Source organism: Takifugu rubripes, chromosome 22 (genome assembly GCF_901000725.2).
Source record: "Takifugu rubripes chromosome 22, fTakRub1.2, whole genome shotgun sequence".
Classification (NCBI taxonomy): domain Eukaryota; kingdom Metazoa; phylum Chordata; class Actinopteri; order Tetraodontiformes; family Tetraodontidae; genus Takifugu; species Takifugu rubripes.
The window spans coordinates 9795436-9814714 of NC_042306.1; the positions used below are offsets into that span (position 1 = coordinate 9795436).

Consider the following 19279-nt stretch of genomic DNA (forward strand, 5'->3'; position numbering starts at 1 on the left):
TATAATACTAATATTGAATTGTCTGTTCAGTTGTTATTATTTTCTCCTGTGACCACATTTTCAATGGGATTTGCTATTATGTTAATGTGTGCTATTCCTTGGAAAGAGTTCTTACAGGGTCATCACAACTGGTATCAACAGGAAGTGCAAAAGGTGCAACCCTGCAGCCTCTGCTGACTAATCAGATTTTTGAGAAGCGCATGACCTCCTCCTACATCACAGCACAGTGAACTGCACAAATTACTGCTCTGTTCCGCCTGCAGCTCCCACATGAGATGCGATTATTTCACGCTCGGTGCTGCGTCAACTCCTCGGCGATTTGCCCCGGCAACGGGCAGACGCCACAAACAGACTTCTGTCATAGACGCCAGCGGCGGAGAGCGACGCAATGCTGAGCGCGTGTGGTGTTTTGCCAGAGATTACCCACTGGCCGTTCGGTGGTGTGTCTGTAAGCTGTTTGTCTGCTGATAACAACCTGAGGAGACAGCTGCTGTTGACAGGCGGCTCCACAGAAATACAGAAATAAGGGAGGGATCTAAACTAGACACACAACATGCATTTCATGTGAACACACTTCACATGAACATTGTGTGTGCAGCCACAGACCAGCCAAAAGTTTGTCCTCTCAGGAAGTGGCCTTCTGGCCCTCTTCATATTGGTTATCAATCCTTATTTTGTATCTACAGGCTAACAGCTGCACCTCCTCTTCAAAGTAGCTGTATTGATGCTGCTTGAACACATTCTTTAGTGTGTGTGTATGTGTGTGTGTGTGTGTGTGTGTGTGTGTGTACATTTCCAGTGTGCGCTTGTCAGTGTTTGAACCCTAAATGACCTCCAATACTCTTCTCATTCGAAAAAGGGAGTCTGTTTACGAGCGGCGGTCTCCCGTCTTTAACAGGCCAGAACCATCAGAAGCTGGCACTCAAAATGGTCAAACCGGTCGTTTGGGAGGCTCGACAATTTGTCACAGATTTAAAACATCCAGCTCTCACCATCACACAATGCTAAACAACAATGTGATGGGATATTACCTCATTCAGAAGCCACTAGGGTGCAATAATAGTATCAGCCATTACTGTTTATAAGCAGCTGGAAGATGGACCGTGGCTGACTATAGTTCTTGAAGTAGAAACGTCGTCATCGTCAGCTGACAGTTGTGTAATGGTTCCTTTCCTGGCAGGGTTGTCATCGAGACTTAATAACATCTGAAAATGTGAATTCAGGTTTCTGTGAAAAGGGCTCGTCCTTCGCACTGACCAATATTCTTCTCTCACGTGCGACATATATGTCAGAGTAAGGCCCCGTGGGCTGGGTTGATGACCCCCACGCTCAGAGGACAGTGTCATAAAATGGCGCACAGGAGGTGATTGATTTTCTGAGTGACTACAGAAGCGGAATTCAATCCTCTGCTTTTGATTTCAGCCCGTTTGTCCGCGGCTGCGCGCTCCGCCAACGCGACACCAGAAGCTCTGGAGTCGACCGCGGCGTTTTCCGTTCAGAATCCCAGACTCATCGTTTCTGCTAAGATGCTGTTGACGCGGCGCCAGAGCCACGAAACAGGACAAGTAATTTAATTTGGCTGTGACGCCGACCTTGAAGCAGGGAATGTAGGCTGCCAGAATCCCAATAGAGAAGCTCTAAAAAAACGCCTCCTGGGTCATGGGAGTCTTATCACTGTTGTGCCTTTATCACACTCCGCAGCAACACAAGAGGTCTTTGTGTCCAAACACTTGGGACGTTATGAAAAGATGATTTATATCCAATCCTCAGCTCCATAGAATAAAGGTCTGTGGATGGATTTACAATTTTTAATGATTTTTATGCAATAGTTATCTTTTACTGGTCATTTTTTTTAAATGTTTTATCTTTCCGTCAGCAAGTGTTGCACTCCCCAGAGTGAGAATTCAGGTTCAGTCAAGCGTTTGAGCCATGGCGACTTCAGCAGTAGTTCAGACGAGGACTGCTCATTCGGAGATTTGAAATGAAGCATTAGCGTCGTGTTCAGACAGACAGCCCAGAGCCGAGAGCTCCGCACTGAGGCGCATTATCCAAACATCTAATCTCTGGTTGAAGTCAGTTTCTGCATTTGCCTTCTGCGAAATCACCTTCATAAGAAGTCTTAAAATTCTTAAAATCTTTGCATAAAGATCAAACTAACTTCTGTGATCTTTGGTTTGATGTTTATTAAACTTTAACCGACACCCACGCCTCTGAGCTAGATGGCAATGGTATGGTTTTATGCGTGCGTGTGTGTGTGTGGGAGAGGTAAGTTGGGATGGGGTCAGGCTAAGGAGCTCAATGGAAGTCCCCACAAAGATAGTAATACTAGGATGTGTATTTGTGCATGCTTGTGTTTCTTTAAATGCTACATACTGAGAAGAATACACATTTTAACAAGCAATGTGAGGACATTTTTGTGAGATTGAGGGTTAAAGTTGGCCTGGTTGCTATTGGAAGTGGTGACAAATGTTTCAGTTCCTGTAACAACACAGATAAAAATACAAATTTGTCTGCTTGTCCGTGTGTGTGTGTTTGTGTGTCTGTTCGGGATATCGGTTCTGACTTATTGAGATCCTCGTGATGCTCTTTGTCTGAACCATAGGTATTCTACTGAGATTCTACTTGTGATTTCATCATCTCGCTGCAGCAAAATAAATGATGTCCCAATGACACTTTCATGGTTATGAACAACTCAGATTCTTTGTAGCACGTTAGCGAAGCCTCCACGCCCGCCACGAATAAACCAACCATTGTCTGCCTCCATCTGTGCCGCACATCCTGATCTAATTATACTTGCCAGCCCTAGCTTGTTTTCCTATCGAGAAGAGTCATTCGGCCAACCCGGTGGAAACATCCCAACACTGGCAACCCTAAAACTCAGGCAGCAGAGGCCTGAGCTTTTCCACAGAAGGTGCGACGGCCGCCACAAGGCGGCGCGAGAGAGGCGATGCTGCCACCAGAGAGTCTCGGCTCGAGGATAGTTGCGAAACGCTGTTGCGGCCATGATCGCTGGGTGTTTGAATGGTTGGCTGGTTTGTCGCTGCCCTCCGTTGCACTGCTGTTTCAAATAGACGCCTGCAGGTTTTCCAGCCTCTCTGCGTCGTCTTTAATGACATAGCTCAATGCCACAGGCCCATCCGACATCGTCATTATGACTCAGTAATCACAGGCTCCACATGTTTTTCTTTTCCTCTCTGTCTTTCTCTAAACCCATATTGCTCCCCCCCAACACCAACCCCCAACCCTGCCCCCCCTCTCTTACTGTTTGGGCTCGACACCAGTCCTAAAGTGAGCCTGAAGCCGGTACTGGCGTTGGAGATTTGTGGGACCAGACTGTTATTTAGGGCCCAAGCTTATGTGATCGACTGAAAAGAGATATAATTATGTCTAGCGCTCTCCTTAGCTAGGTTTAGCATTGCAATAGGGGACATCTTGACCTCTGGTTGCTAGGCTACTCAGTGAGTGGTCATGTACTGTAGGGAAGGCGGTTGTGATGTAGTGCTGCACTTTATGAATTGAATATGAGGCCAGACAGCTGTTGAAATGACGATAAACATCGTGCTCCTGTTGTTGGTAGAGCTCGCTACTGGCAGCCTGCTAGTCCCTGAGACTGAGCTGATGGTGTTGAGAGACACGAGTCAGGTGGAATGAATAAATAACAGTTAATACAGAAGGAAATCAATTCCAACCTTTGTCCAGCACATATTTAAGTGCGCAGCATGATGTACTGTTTGCAGATGATGTAATGGTATTTGTTGTCTTTTGAGTTGTTTTGGGCTCTTGGGGGGGGGGGGGGGGGCTGTCACCCTAAGAACAGATATTGATCGTTGATGGTGCTGTTGGCGCTGCAGAGACAGCTTCTTCCTCGCCACAGCAGTTTGATCAATGTCTGAAGGAGCTTTTTGTATTTATAGGTAAGAGGATTCTGTATTAAATTAGCGGTCATTGCTTCCTTTTGCGAGGAATGCTTCGGAATTTTCATCCTCAATGATGCTGCTGTGTGTAATTCTATTGTGACATTGCGGGTATTCCAAACTTTTTTCCTTGAGCGGCAGAACGCATTGTGCACAAAAGCAAAAAGACGGGACGAACACACTTCAATGGTAAACATTCCCTGCACGGCACGGCCGACGCAAGGCTAAATATGGTTACACTGTAGAGATGAATCCAAATGAAACACCACCTGCACACTGTAATTTATTGTTTTGTTGACGTTAGGTGTGGCCTCATGGCCTGTAGTTTTTAAATCCACATTAGAAGAGTGACAAAAAGTAGCAAATGATCACAGGCAGCATCAAGATTTTCCTGGAGCTGCACTATATAAGGACGTTAGAGGGTCTGGAAAGGTAAACAACTTCTGTAATGTAATGTTTTATTACTTATTGTTATTTGTGGTTTAGCTTTGGGGAATGCACCTTGAGTTTCTTTGATACTAAGTATTGTGTATGTTTTTTGGGGTATTTGACCATGCTTTTATTTTGAAGGTCCTGGGTAGCTGGCACGCATGGGGTGAGATTACCTAATGGTCGGCAGACACAGGTGACCTGGGAGGGTTGCCGTTTTTTTACCAGGACAAGAGAGGCGGCAAAAGGCCATGGATTTGTGTGTGTGCTTGGACACTTGCCTCTGTTACATCCTGTGTAAAATCCACTCCGTATAGGTACCTCAGATTGATTTAATTTTGTTTTATTATAGTTTGATGCTGAGGACAGATAGCCACGACAACCTCAACCATCTAGCGCTGTATGTGCAGATATAGATAGACAGACAGGCAGCCAGGAAACGTTGGATGAACTCCTGGGATTACATTCTTTGACTCAGCACACGCGCTTTCATTGATGAATTTGTCCCCTCTCCAGCGTAGATAATCCTTTTGAATGCACCAGAGCATGACTTATGTGGTCCTGGCCATCGGTGATGTACAGAAGCTCGGCCGATAATCCTTTCGTTCTGAATGTGTGTGCTGTGGGAGTGCATAAACAGTGACGACTATCTGTTTCAGATGCCCGTGAGAGCACACAAGTCATATCGTGCTCCCTCGTGCTTTGGTCAGGCTTGTTTTTAAGATTTTTTTTTAGCCCTCTTTTGAGCTGGAATCTAAAAAGAAAGAAATGCACAACAAGCAGTGTCGTGTGTTCACACGTTTACGCACGTTTCTCATTTCTTGGACCAAAAATATATGAAAGGAATTTGTCTCGACCAGGGTGGCACCGGGCTCTGTTTAAAGTCCTCCTGGTTTCCTCCGTTCAAACCTAGACTGTCAGTCATGATTACGATGTCTTTATAACCCGTTCCGACTGTCGCATCTTTCACTTTTCCAGTTTCTCGGTGTTGCCTGGAATGCAGCAGAGCCTCTTGCAGACTGCTGCGTCCAGAGAGGCCTAAAAAGGGAAGGAGTCTCACTCTGATTCCTGGCAGCCCACAGAGCAGCAGAGGCTAAATTAGGCTTGGTTTCATTGACTTCTTATCCCCCAAGTCCCAGCAGCCCCGCGCTCCTGAAGAGGTTCTCAGGGCCGCTGATGATTCCTCGGAGTTCCTCCAGAAACTACCCGAGTGGGTGAGACGGAACGGTCAGTTGGAGAGTCCAGAAAGGTTTTGCTGTGGCGCTGGGCCACAATATGGGAACAAAAAAAAGCCTGAATAGGCCTGTTTGAAAGGTCCGGTAATATAATGTGACATGCCAGGTTGCTATTTTCATCAATCGGAACGGACCAGAGCGCCTCCGAGTGCAGGCGCATCGACACATTTCAGGTCTGATGACATTTATGAGGTGAACTTGAGCACGAGCCTCGGCCAGGTCAAACTGGTCTCATCTGCCTAATGTGCTAAAACACTTCGCAGCAAACAGAATTTTTATCAGCCAGCTGGAGAGTAACCACGATATCTCCGTGATATCCCGCCCCGTCACCCATAATTAATCATTTATTTTCAGAATTAAAGCAAGTGCAGGGTTATCTCTCCAACTATGGGATGTTTGAGCTCCAAAAACAATATTCTGGGCTGCAGTGGTATGTTTTAGGCTGCTGTTTTAAACAGTGGCTAGAAAGATTTTAATACTTAGCAGCTCTTCTTTTCTTTTCTCAGGCAGATGATAAATACTTGAAACTGTTCTGTTGGGGTACAGAAAAGTGTGAAACGTATTGAACACATATTTAGCAGTATTGTAAAAGTCTTTTCATATAAAAAAGCAAAAAAAAAAAGGGCATCTGCCAGCAATCGAGTGCCATGCAGATGACCTGGGGTGTTAATATCAGTCCTGGAACATCGAGTCAGTAAGTTACACCTGTCATCAACAAGCATCTCCACTTTTCCCAAGAGATCGGATCACATTTCTTGGTTTAGATGCACATAAACATCCTTTCATTTCTCACTAAGTCTAACGTATTTAGCATCACCTATGTGGAGCACCAAATCTCCACTTTGTTAGATTTTGTGGCATCTGTGAGAACATCATTTACAAAAATGACTGTTTTAAGCCTGTTACTGGACATACGGCGGCCCCCAGGGGACACAATGGGTTTTTTCATGAATTAAATGAGTATAGTCACTGATGTCTTTAGAAATCAGGACTGAAGTCTTAAATTCTAGTTTTTCTCCTGAAAAATGACCAAAAAAATAAATGTTAAGGCTCGTCTATTCTGGGCTACTGTGGAAACATGGAGCAACGTGGAGGTTGACCCGGGTCAATACTTATATAAACCTCTTAACATTTTCATTCTTATTAGTATCAGGGTTATTATACACTATCAAAGCATATATTTTTAACAATGATGTCATTAAAACAATGTTTTTAGCACTTTATATTTGAATATTGATCTTTATTCATTGATGGGTTGCACATCAACATTGACCTTTTTCTGGTCAGTATACTAAATTTCCTCGTCAGTTATGGAACGCTTGATCACAGCATTGTATTAGACTCGCATTTCACTACTGTTTCCACTTGCCGTGCAGTCCGGTGTGATTGACCACCTTTTTTTTCTGTCTGCACAGGCGGCTGGAGACAGGTGCTGAGTGCTGCTGAGTGTTGCTCTGTGTGTGGGCTCCAGAGACCAAGTCCAACATTCCAGCAATACTTTGATGGACATCGGTACTCCAGGGAGAGGAGACGGATTTTATCTGCATCAACGTTGCAGCAGAAGAGCTGAGAGGGTGAGTGAGAACCTGCGGTGATCTACCTGCAATGGGAGGATCTTGATATCAAACTGTGTATTTCTTTTCTTTTGTTATCCTGCAACGGCAGCCTGCACAACACCCCACTTCCTGCTTTTAAGCAGCGGTTTTCGCCGCTTATCGCTCAGCTTCCAAACTGGTCTCATTGGCACAAGCGCTTCCTCTTTTCATTCACATCCTGCATGAAAAAAATAAGAAGCGTTGATGTCTGTGTACACAAGACGCAAAGCGAGCGCATGCTGTTGTAAAAATGGAGGCAAAGAGGAAGTGCAGGGGGGGGGGAAAGTTGACCATATTTGGCATCAGCCGATAATGCAAGCAGGAGATGCAAATGAGATAAATGGTCGTTGTCATGGTGACTTGATGTTGCACGGTGATGGTTCGCTGTCAACCTGACTGCATTTGCGGTATGGCCGTTGCCAAGCAGAAGGCGCTATTGCGAGAGTGGGGAACATGAGAGTGAGAGGAAGAGAGAGATGAATAGTTACTGCATCCCACAATGCATTGCATCACCGTGACCTGTGCTGAAGTGAAGCCACTGTGTCAGACTGCCTCAGTGGCACGTCAGCAATAGAAAGACACGCAGGTAAGCTCATTGGCTCTGAAATTCAAAGCAGCTATTGATTTTGCGAGTGGCCGCGTGTATTTTTTTTGTAGTTGCGTAGTTTTCCTTCAGAGTAGTTGGAGTTGAATGATTCACATAGTGTCTGATAATTAGCAAATGTAGAAATGTTCTTTGGAAGAGAAAAGCTGCAGTCCCTCCTTTGTGCTTGAGGCATACATTTAGGCCTTTCTAAGTATTTTCAGCAATTACACTTGATCAGGAAAATAAAAGAGGAGTTTCTATTTTTGTTGGACGATAATCTTTGAGCTCAAGCTGCGCCTGCAGAACCATAACCACAAACAGTGTCATGCAGGGACGGTGCCATTTTTCTGTGCCCTTCGAAACTGTTTGAATTGCACCTGTGGAAAGAAATCAAGAGAAATTCCACAGAATATACACCAAACACACGAGTAGCTCTTTTCTTACTTTTGTGTTTCTTTAAGTAATTATAAAGGAATCTATGTGTTTATCTTCTTAGAAGAGCACTTTGTACTCTAAATGAGCTGCACAATGATTAAACATCATGTCTTAGTGTAAAACTTACCTCATGTTGTCGAGCAATATTGCTTTTTCCAATTGCTCAGCCTCTAAGATTAGCCTCAGCTGATTTTGGACCCGACATCCTGCTTTGGGCCTTTCTGCAGGACTGTATACTGTTGCAGTTGGGACTGTGGTGGCCTGTAATGGGAGCATAATGTGTATTTGCAGCCTTGGTGATAGATGAGCCGTCGGAGTTTGGCACACCAAAGCTCTGGGACATTTCCTCAGCGGAGTGAGAGTTCACACCGGCGGCCAGTGTCATTACAGGGAGTTGGGAAATAGCAGAGCGCTGAGGCGACAGGCAAGCTTAAGGTGGAAAATCGCATTCAAAAGGGAGGAGGCAGAGGAAAGGGCGGCCAAGGGTGAAGGGTGAAGACTTGATGGTTTGACAGAACACAGGGGGTTGCCAACACTCGACAGAGTTGGTCTGGAGATAATGAGATCCGTTGCTGAGAGTTTAAACGGAGCTTCTTTTGGTATGAGGTACTTTTGTCACTTCAAACTCTCGTTTGAACGGCAGGAGTGGTGCTGCGCTTCCTGTGAAACTGCTGGTATTCCCCTTTTACCCTCGCCACATTTTCACACCTCACTTCCTGGTTTTCAGTTGGCTAAAAATGTATAGACACTCTTTCAACTCTGCAATTTTGCCCTTTGCTCATAAGATCTATAGACTTATTGATCTCCCAGAGAGAGCGACGGTCAGGTCACACACCCCCCCGCCACCCCATATCTGCGATCTAAGGTCAAACTGGTAATTTTGAAACTTTGGCTTTGGGCTGTAAAGAGAAGTTGGGTTTATATTAGCTATTTTAGTTGAGACTCCGAGAACCGTCTGAACGATGATGTGAAATTGCAAATATAAACTAGCAGGTAACACAGGCAAAGTAAAGCGCTGGCTTCGACTCAGCGACAGCAGAAGAGGGGAAATTTCACATCGGTGTCTAAGTTTCAGAGTGGAGGAGTGGTTGACACAATCTTTCAGAGCAGCTGCAGTCACTGTCTTTCTTCGCTGCCAGTGAAAAAAGTGTTGGGAGGTCACGTTGATCCCCTGTTACAGACAGCTACAGGTCTCACCAGTAGCTGTCTGTGCTGCAGACGGGCTTCCATAAGTGGTCATAAATAAAAGCAATAACAAGAAAAATGACTAAAGCGAGCGCTACAGTTTAACAGCACCCCCTTTTTTATGCATTGACTCACAGTAGCACAGATATTTTTTAAAGTAAACTGCAGCTCAGGCTCAGATTGTCACTGGGGGGGTTAGAGGACTTCTGTGTAAATTAGAGGTGACTTATCACAGGCTCTGGATCAAGCAGCAATAAAACCTGGTCTGGAGAGCACAGAGAAGGTTGGACAAGAGAGAGGGAGGCTGTGTTTACGGATGCAAATACACCAGAGCGGTCATACATATATGTGCATGTGGCGTTCTTTACCAGGATAAGCAGGTGATTCACAGGCGCTATCGCCATAGCTGCTGCATATCGAAACCTGAAAGTCTAACAAAATTCTCAGAGGTTTCCCTTTTTGCATCACCTCCACATTTGCTCATGCAGTGGACAATTTGTATCACTGAGGCAAGACGGTTGTCAGCTGCAGTCTGTCTGTGTAGTTTTGGATGACCTCCAACCATGATATGATGATATACAAGAGCATGACTTATATAAACCGTACCATGCAGTCTGTAGCATTTATTTAACTGCAGCATCTAGCTTGGTCAGTGGTGTGTTAAAAAATGTCTAATATTGGATGAATGCTGCTTCTGGGACTGTTGGTGTGCGCTCTTGTGTGGCCTTGAAGTCATTCCGCATAGAAACGGTGATGTTTCCTAAACGTAAGTTTACTCGGGGGGGGGAGGATTTGGATTTTGATTGTGAACAGACACGACCCAAGAGTCCAAAAGCCGGATCCTCCTGAAGTTCTCCACGGTGGATGTTTAAGTACGGTCTGTCGTTGGTGCGCGTTACATAACAACAACACTGAAGGGGTATTATTATTTGCAGAGGGAAGGGAACCACCCGACACCAAAATAAAGTAGCTGAGGGGTTGAGCGGGTACCGTGGAAAAGTCTTGTTGGACTAAAAAAAAGCATGAATGTGAGTGAAGGCGCTCCAATAAAAGCAGAATCACTTTGTTAGAATCGCTTTAATTCCAGACGCCGTTCATTCTTTCCTACTTCTGTTTTTCTCATTCATTTTTTCCCCGTGGCTCTCACTCGCTCTGCGTGACCCTTTTTGGCGTGTTTATGTCGTTCCGAGTTCGCCTCGCCCGTTATCCATCCAGCTTGCTTTCACACACGTTTCCTTCCTTCCTCCCCCCCTTTCACTCCCCCATTGAACAGACAAGAGCAGCTTGGGCTTAGCTAAACCAGCACTTCCTGGTGTTGATTCGGGGGTGGGCGGGTGGGGGACTGCGGGCTGTGACAACGCTCCCTCCTCTGTTTCTTCTTCCTCCTCCCTTCCTGCTGCGCAGTTGTTGCGACTGCCACCCAGCGAGCGGCGTTTCCCTCCAGCAGCAGACAGTTGATCCAGAGGCTGGAGTCGGTAGAGACACAGCCCAGACCGTCTCGGCACAGCTCGGCACAGCCTGCCTCTGCCACCTCGAGAGGAAGGGGAGGGGAGACACTAGCACACACAGCCAACACTGCAGCGCACACACACACGCACGCACACGCTATCAGAGACAAACACTCCTCTCTCTCTCTCTCTCTCGCTCTCTCTCTCTCTCCCTTTCTGGCTCTCTCACCCCTCTGCTCGGTTTCCACACAGCTCCTTCACTCATTTGCTGCTGATTCACTCGCTCACTAGCTTGGCTCTCCTCCGCCAGTCGCTCTGCCTTGCTCCGCGCTCTGCCTGCCTGCCTGAGAATGGTCCAGCCGGTGCCTGGGGGTCTGCTGTCGCGGCCTGTCTGAACACACGCATAAACACAGTCAAACGACAGGCGGAAGCGCGCGCGCACACACACAGACTGGAGAGCAATGTGAGAGGTAAGGAATCGCAGACGACCTCCTCGTCTTGTTGGTTTATCTGGATCGTTCCTCCCGTGTCTGCTGCAGCCTTTACTTTCCAAAGTAAGAGCCTGCGCTTTAGAGCGACAGGGATTGTTTGTCTTTCTGCATGCATCTGTATGTGGGCCACAGGGTTGTCACGTCTGGTTTTATAGATATGGGAACATGCTCATACTTGCACGTACTCACACCAAGACACATTCTTGGCTGAAAGCAGACAGTAACACAATAGCTACTTCCTGAGGGTAGCGCTAGTTAGCAAGGAAATTTGCTGCTGTCCATACATGTGTGGTTTTTTTGGAGGGCCACGCTCGTTCCAGGAAGCAGCAAAGAGAATCAATAGATCGCCCACTCAGCTTTCATTCTCTTAGTCTGACTCAACACTGGACATGTTGGGAGTCATCCTGGAAGGCTCCGTTTACGCAGACTACGGTAAAAACTGGTTCCTTTCTACCTTTTCCCTGCCTTGCTGCGTCAGCCTAAAGGGACGCGTGGTTTTGCATGTGCGTACGTGTGTGTGCGTGCTGTGTAAGGTAAACTACCGCCATGCTACATGTAAATTAAGTGTGACATGAGAAGCTGCCGCTACCTTATATGGTGAGCACAGTATTTTGGTACAGTTGGATCTTGCCAAACATTCCGGGTCGCGGGAGGAGAGAGTGTGACTCTGTCTGCAGGAGTGTGCATGTATGTGTTTGTTAGACTGAGTGTTTTCATGTGCCTGACAGAGGGGGAGTAACCAGGAGAGGGCAAGAAAGTTGGGGGAAGGATAGAAGAGCAGGAACAAAAGTCGCTGAAAAGCAGAACCAGTAAATGGAAGTATTTCACTTGTAAAAATTTCAGCTGGAAGGAAAGTAAGTACTTTCTCACTTCAAGGGTTTTGGGGGGATGTTTTCCTGGATTTAGCTCCTCTAAAAGGTTTAACTTCTGTGAAAATCGTGATTATAAGGTTTTCTTGAGGGGGTTATTAATTTTACTAAACCTAGAACACACCAAAGAAGAGCAAAATATGTTTCTGATTAAGCCTAACTAGTACTTGAAAACCTCTCTCTCTCTCTCTCTGTCTGGGCTTCTTCGGGGTGGTGTAGGTGGTGGTTGGGGCAATGATGAGGAATGTTGTGACGGCTCAGAAATGAAAACATAGCCGGGCATATGCCGGTCGCTGAATGTGTCATTGTGACAGAGGTGCCACTGGCGTTAAACTAGCAGTGAGCTAAGGTGCCTGTAGCCAACGTGGGGTTATGGTGAAGAATACCAAAGGTTCTATTGCCGTATGTTGTCATATACATGTGAGCCAAGGTGTAAATGACTCCTGTTTTATGTGGCTGTGGTATAGGATCCGGCGTACAGACAGGATTACGCACATGGCTGAATATGTGCTGACAGGTTAAGCCTTTATTAGACAGGGGCAACTCTGTGTTCCCACTGTGTTATGACCACAGTTCAACCCCTCTGAGCAACAGTTTGACAGAGTTGCTTGAGTGACTCAACACAGTTTTAACAGGTTTGAATTGCCTAAATCGAACGCCCAGAGGTCCCCATGCTACCCAGAGACATCTTCAACCCTGTCACTGATGCTAACTGTGCTAGCGTCTCAATCCAGGAGAGCGTTTAGGGGGCTAAGTGCATTGCTCAAGGACCCACAGGATGGCAAGGTTGGAGGCAAGAGGTGAATTGCAACATATATAGACACACACACGGACACACACACTCTACTCTCATATTTTGGTAGAATCAACAGAATATATTCGACCAAAGAGACTTTGTCATCGAATATTTCTGCACATTAAATGGATTTATTTGACGTTTCATTGTATTTACTTGTCTCTGCGTGCCAAAATCACCCTGACTGTGTTTCAACACGCAGACGACATAAATTTGAGCCTACAAGTCGCTCATTAAACCATAAGGCTTGTCAGTGTCCGCTCTGTCCGATGACTTCACTGCATCCTTTCACACACACTCATACTCACGCTCTCTCTCTCTCACACAGACACACACATACATACAACGATGCACATAATCAGATATTCACCACAGTTTAGGAAAAGGTCTGTGTGCCAATACACATAACGGTTTATGTGTTTGCAAAGATTCCCGTTTGTGTGTCTTGAGTGGGCGCTGGTGTGTGTATGCATAGCTCGGTCCATGTATGTTAAACAACAGATCTAATTGTCTCCAGAGGTTTTGCTCTTGGAATCAATAGGCATTGTTTTATTTTGCGCTCCGAGTTCCAAGACTAACTTCCAGGATGATATTTAATCTGACTTTATTTACCTTTTTCACCGATATTTGCGATATTTATTCATAACAAAGGGAACCAAATGCGGTTTCATGGATTTACGATCAAACTGGCTTTTGAATTCTGCCTTGAAAATGTTCAGGTTTCCAAGCATGACCGCTGAATCAGAATGACTCAGAAGAGTTTACACGGGGATGTATGTGTACAGGTCTGCAGTAAACAACAGCAGCAGGAAGTGCCGAGAGGCCAAGAGTGCATGTCTGTAAGACCAGAAGCACCCACACCAAGGACAATGTCCTTAGCCCTGACGCGCTCATATGTGCATTAGTGTGGAAGTAAAAGGTCAGCGAGGGCAGTATTGACATTCTATATTCTGAGCGCATGCAGCAACATCGAGGCCGAGGGTGTTGTGTTTCCTATGGCGTCCTCCACTGCGTCGACCTGTCTGAGAGCGTTGTCCCCCTGACTCCGCCTCCATCAATATGCTGAAGCCGCTCTTTGGCCTCATAGCAGAAAGAGACATATTGAACAATCAAATGCTGCAAACAGGAACCCTTGTGAAACGACGGGAACATAGCCACTCAGCGCCCGTTGAGGCAAATGTTATATTTGAAAAGCGATTATGCAGAATAAGGCCTCCGGTAAGTCACATCCAGTAGCGCAACCTGATGCTAACGTAGATTGTTGGCGTGCCAATCATTTAATGAGAAATCCCACACCTTTGATGATTCCTTGCAACAGTTAGTCATAGATCAAGCATGTTTGATTGCTCCATGGCTTTGGTTAAGACATGTCTTGACAGTCTCGACAGCCCTGCATGTGCCACAATACTTCATGATGAATTTGGATTGTATCTGTCATGGAGGGCTTGACGATTGGTCTTTGAATCCCTTTATTTTGAGGGGAAAAATAAAAAGGGCGCACTCAAGCTCGACGTACCGTGCTTCATACATCCCACATGTCCTCCACATGTCCTCTCTTCTGCCCCCCTCCTTTCCTGTCTTCCAGTGCGTTTGACCTTGCACCAGTTTGGAGACCTTGGAATCTGGGGGGGGGGTGCAGCTGAGGATGCTGGAAGAGGATGCTTGTCAGGGAGTCACATGCAGGGCTAAATGGCAGCATTAAGGGATGTGGGGGGAGGTGTAATGAACAGGCGGACCACCCTGAGGGGAGACCCACGGGTTTAGACTGTGTAACTAGTGCAATTACAGCGGAGAGCTAATTGATATAAAAGTGTCATGAAATGGAGGCTTTGGAGAGAGCGAGCGCTCTGACAGTGTCAGCGGCGTGCTGACACGAAGAAATTGATAGGGGACGGACGGCAGTGTCCAAACGTGATGGATCATAATGAGTGCTTGTTACAGTGGCGCCACCTCACACCACGCTGTCCTGCGCTCCCTCTCAAACACGCGTTTCCCCCGAGTCCAACACCACCAACAGGACAGACAGATGGCGGGAATGTCAGGAATTCCGTCCGTCAGGTCATCGCATTCTTTCATTTGACTGGAGACACCCTCTGGCTCCCCCACTTTAGAAACGGATCTATAATAGATGCATCTATTCCACCTCATTAGTTCAGGTCCAGCTGTGCTCAGAGTTGTGAGGTGACACATGCGCCCCATGAACTTAACTTACAGCTCACATCTACTTCAATGGCGTTCCGAGCAATATCATTATTTATTTATTACAAATATGAAGGTTTCTTATTTGCTTAGAGCACAATTTGAAAGCATTAAGGGGTCGAGTAGTGTTTCTTTCCTGTTTGGGATATATTAAACAGTTAAAAGGTCATGCGCTCTGTTTTGTGTGTGTGTTCCTTATGCAGCAAAGTCAGGACCTTTTTACACATTTCATCAGCCAAGTGAGGAAGTTTTGGCTGTTTGTGGGTTGTTTTAAGGTTAATGTTCGACCTGCGTTGAGGTTTAGGTTGGAAATTTCTTTATGAGTGTTTGGGGCAAAAACACAGAAGCACGAACATAAGTGTGTGTATGTGTGTGTGCGTAGCAGAGGCGCTCGGGTTGCATTAATACTTGCACTCCAAAGGTCATTAGCAGCAGCAGTTACTTTTGCGATTACACAGCAAGATAAAACAAAGTGGTTTCCTCCCTCACTGTGTCTTCGATATCAAAGTAGCTGGGTCACGGTTGTCTGCGTCGCACCTCCGCGGCACCCTAACACCACGTATCACAGTTTTGCCAAATATGTGGTATTGCTGAATGTGTGCGTGCTGTTCTAGAAAAAGTGATTTTCCTGCGCAGGGTGTGGCGCGTTATTCTGTGCCAGTGATAAGAGAAGAACAGGCCCTCGGGAGCCCACAGTCATTCAAATTCCCCGTGCAGAGCATGCACAATGGAGTCACCCAAAATAGAAAAGCAACAGTGCACCAAAAACCCCTTTGCAACCCATGATTTCCTCTGGATCCTCAAAGCGGGAGGTTTTACTTGCAGGTAAAACAATAACGCTGATGTTATCACAGGTGCGCTCCTGCGTGAGGTTACCGCGGCAACATTTTGGGGTTTTCTGGAGAGATAGTTAAGATTTTAGTACCGATGACGCGTTCCGGAGAAATCGGGTAGTCGAAGACATGAGAGAGCCGTTAGCAGCAGGCAGGTCAGCGCCTCACCCCCCCACCCCACCCCTCGATCCCGCCCCCTGCCGCTCTCACCTGGCGCTTAGCCCAGATTGTTGCTGCAACGCAGCTCACTCCCATTGGTCGCCACCGCGAACAAGTTTGCAAAAAAGGGAAATGACTAACTCCTTCCCCTCCATGCCCTGCCTTGACTTCCTGTCTTGCTCTCACTGCCGTCCCTCGTTTCACCTCGTTTCACCCTCTCGCTCTGCGATGGCTGGCGTTGCCGCACGGCGCCAAAAGCACGACGGGAGCGGGGCCGATTCTCCCCCTGTCAACTGGAATGAGGTGGAAAGTTGTGAATGGCCACTTTGTGCATCTGCCTGCGTCTGTGTGTGGCATGGTGTGATGAGCGTGTGCGCGCCATGTGTATTTAGCGTGCAGAGCGCTGGAGGTTTTTTTCTTTTAGCTGACACCCCTGCGTTATTGCCATTTTTACATATCATTCCCACGGTTGCATAGTTCCGCTGAGTGCGGTAGGTGTTGTGAAAGCAAAATAAACAGAGAAAACAAGTTTTCTTGAGATGATATCATGGCTAATCTTACTTTCTATCTCTCTCTACAGAGGAAGTGCCTTTCCTGATGTCTGCTGCAGCTTTGACCTGCTTCTACAGCTGAAGCCCCACCCCCACCCATCCTGCCCGCTCCTTGCTAGCTTGCTGCCACAGTAACTCAAGTACAAGGACAGCAAACACAAACCTCTTTGCGGCTTGTGCTCCGACCATCCGCCACCATCACCATCCACTCCAGCCTTGGCTCAACAGCAGCTGACCGGCCTTACCACAGCAGCCCTAAGGACACAAACAAGCCCGCTCGACATCTCGCCCACCTTGCCTTTAACTTCGACCCTCTAAACCTCCACTCAGTCCACAGTGTCCTTAACCTTCCTTCGCAGGCTACACCCAGACTATCGCCTTTGTTGCCTGCACCTAAAGCAGAGGGCTTCCGGTTCAGCTTCTTCCTCTGTTTGGGATTTTTGAAAAGCAACGCTGCGAAAGAAAAGCGGAGCAATCTAATTGTTTCCTGCTGATAGATCAGGATAATTATCTGGCAACATTCACGGTGAATCATTGTCCTGCAACATTTCATTTCAGGAGAAGAGCTCTCTTAACCACCTTTATTTTGAATGTTTCATTTCAAAGTTACATAGACACTTGAGAGACAGACGAAACACAAAGTCCTTAAAGTTGGGGACTGAGACAAACTTCTACATAATCCTTCTGAACCGCCTGGAATACTTTTTGCCAGCGTGCAGCCATGGCGTTGAACATGGCCCAAATCCGAGACACAAAATGGCTGACACTGGAAGTGTGCAGGGAGTTCCAGAGAGGCACGTGCTCGCGCTCTGACCAGGACTGCAAATTCGCTCACCCGGCCAAGAGCTGTCAGGTGGAGAACGGGCGTGTCATCGCGTGCTTCGACTCACTCAAGGTAAGGAGGCGTGGGTTATAGGCGTGTGTCGGGTTATACGTAGCCAAACCTGAACGCGCTCAGTCTGACAGACGCAGAAATAGAAACAGCACTTTTCCTCAGCTTGCCACATGTTTGGCAGCACATCTGCTTGTGAAATGTGCTCTCCTTCCTTCGGCCCACCCATTTCTGGTCAGGTGATCGCAGCATGTGATCGAGGGCAGAGAGATGATAGTGGGGCGTTCGAAGCTTAAGGAAACAGAAGTCATTCATAAACGCGCTCTGTGGTTTTTCCCAGCAACGGACATTTTGCTTCACGTTCGCCGCTTTGTTTCATAGATTAGGTCAGAACCTTCTAAATAGACGTCCACATATCCAGACGCATATGGACGCAACAAGTTGCAGCAGCCAGATAAAACCAAGGTGATAGCGTCATCGTACATATCTCACAGATTAAAACCACTTCCTGTGCAGAGGCCTAGAAGCAGTTAGAGGGGGCTCTGTGTGTGTGTGTGTGTGTGTTTGTATGTGTGCCTCTCAAAGAGTGAAGTCGGGGGCCGATGTGGGGCACCAGTAATTTTCCATTTTTAGTCATCTCTAGAAAAGCAACAAAACACCTTTTTCCTTCCTCCGTTCTCGCTCTCTTTTGTGATGGTTCCTTTTATGAGTCTTAAATCTCCACAGATGGGCAGGAGTCAGTCACAAGTTTCCAGCATTGACACACAGCCTCACATATTTGACTGTGTGTGTGTGTGTGTGTGTGTGTGTGTGTGTGTGTGTGTGTGTGTGTGTGTGTGTTTTAACCTCTGTTTGTACTCTGCTCCTGTAAAACCAGTGACTCATGGTCATTAGGGCTGGGTGAGCAGGGCAGGGTTAGAATGAGGACAGCATGTGCTGGAGAACAGTGTTTAGACCAGATGTAGCCAGGGGAAGGCTAGTGAGCCCAACCTGAAACCTTCCCCAGTTAATCTGTCCATGTGTTTTGTGTGTGTGTGTGTGTGTGTGTGTGTGTGTGTGTGTTTTTAGATTCACATTTATCACATATTGAACACCAAAAGCTTCATTCTTTGAGGAAAGTTGGCGTCATTTTGGTGGTCCTCACAACTTAAAAGGACTGTTTGAGGGTAAAGACATGGTTTTAAGGTTGGGGTTAGAATGGGAGGTGGGGGGGTTAGCTCAAGTTTAGAGTGAGGGGGTTCGTTGGTACGGTTACGGTATATGTAAGGAGCTGGGTATTATGGCAATGAAACAAAGATAGAAATGTGAGGTTGTGTGTGTTGTAACCTTCTTTTATCACAGACTTTGGTTCTTGATTGTGATGCCTGGCAGATTAGATCTGTTGATTAAGAGATCTGAGATTAACTTTAAGAAAAAGGTGCCTGGCGGGAAACCGACACTATAAAAGAGCGCCAGTCCTCTCCTCTCCGCCAGACAACACTGAGATTATAAACCCACTTTGTAATGTGTGTAAGAAGGAAGTTGATTTTGAAAAAACACTTCCTCATTCAAATTGCATCATCTGAATTTCTTCACCGGAGTCAGTGAAGCTGGTGACACGGCTGACTGCCTGCCTGGTTGCTTATCTACACATTTGAATATCACAGCTTGAAACAGTTCTAGGTTCTCGCCAAAGTCTTTGAGGCCAGTGTTACAGCTGCCGTGACTGCAGCGTCGCATTTA

General features: G+C 46.6%; 1 protein-coding gene and 1 long non-coding RNA gene across 15 annotated transcripts in view; one reads left to right on the top strand and one right to left on the bottom strand.

The window, feature by feature from the left end:
- Positions 1 to 7625: 7625 nt before the first annotated feature.
- The window catches only part of mbnl1 (muscleblind-like splicing regulator 1), a 32095-nt gene continuing 20441 nt past the window's right edge, over positions 7626 to 19279 (top strand). For 2 of the 14 annotated variants that reach the window (XM_003975567.3, XM_003975565.3), the window contains exons 1-2: positions 11100 to 11297; positions 16755 to 17620. In XM_003975567.3, the coding sequence (XP_003975616.1) occupies positions 17447 to 17620 (174 nt within the window). In that variant the 5' untranslated portion in view covers positions 11100 to 11297; positions 16755 to 17446. Of the gene's footprint in view, positions 7760 to 11099; positions 11298 to 11503; positions 11751 to 11871; positions 12173 to 16432; positions 16666 to 16754; positions 17621 to 19279 lie in introns of those variants that run through there. The other 12 variants (XM_003975570.3, XM_003975568.3, XM_011616416.2 and 9 more) reach the window with 11 other exon arrangements.
- LOC115248016 (uncharacterized) lies at positions 10441 to 11192 on the bottom strand. The gene is made up of 2 exons (XR_003887047.1): positions 11057 to 11192; positions 10441 to 10954 (listed from the first exon to the last, which is right to left on the bottom strand). It is a non-coding gene; the product is annotated as an uncharacterized lncRNA (long non-coding RNA).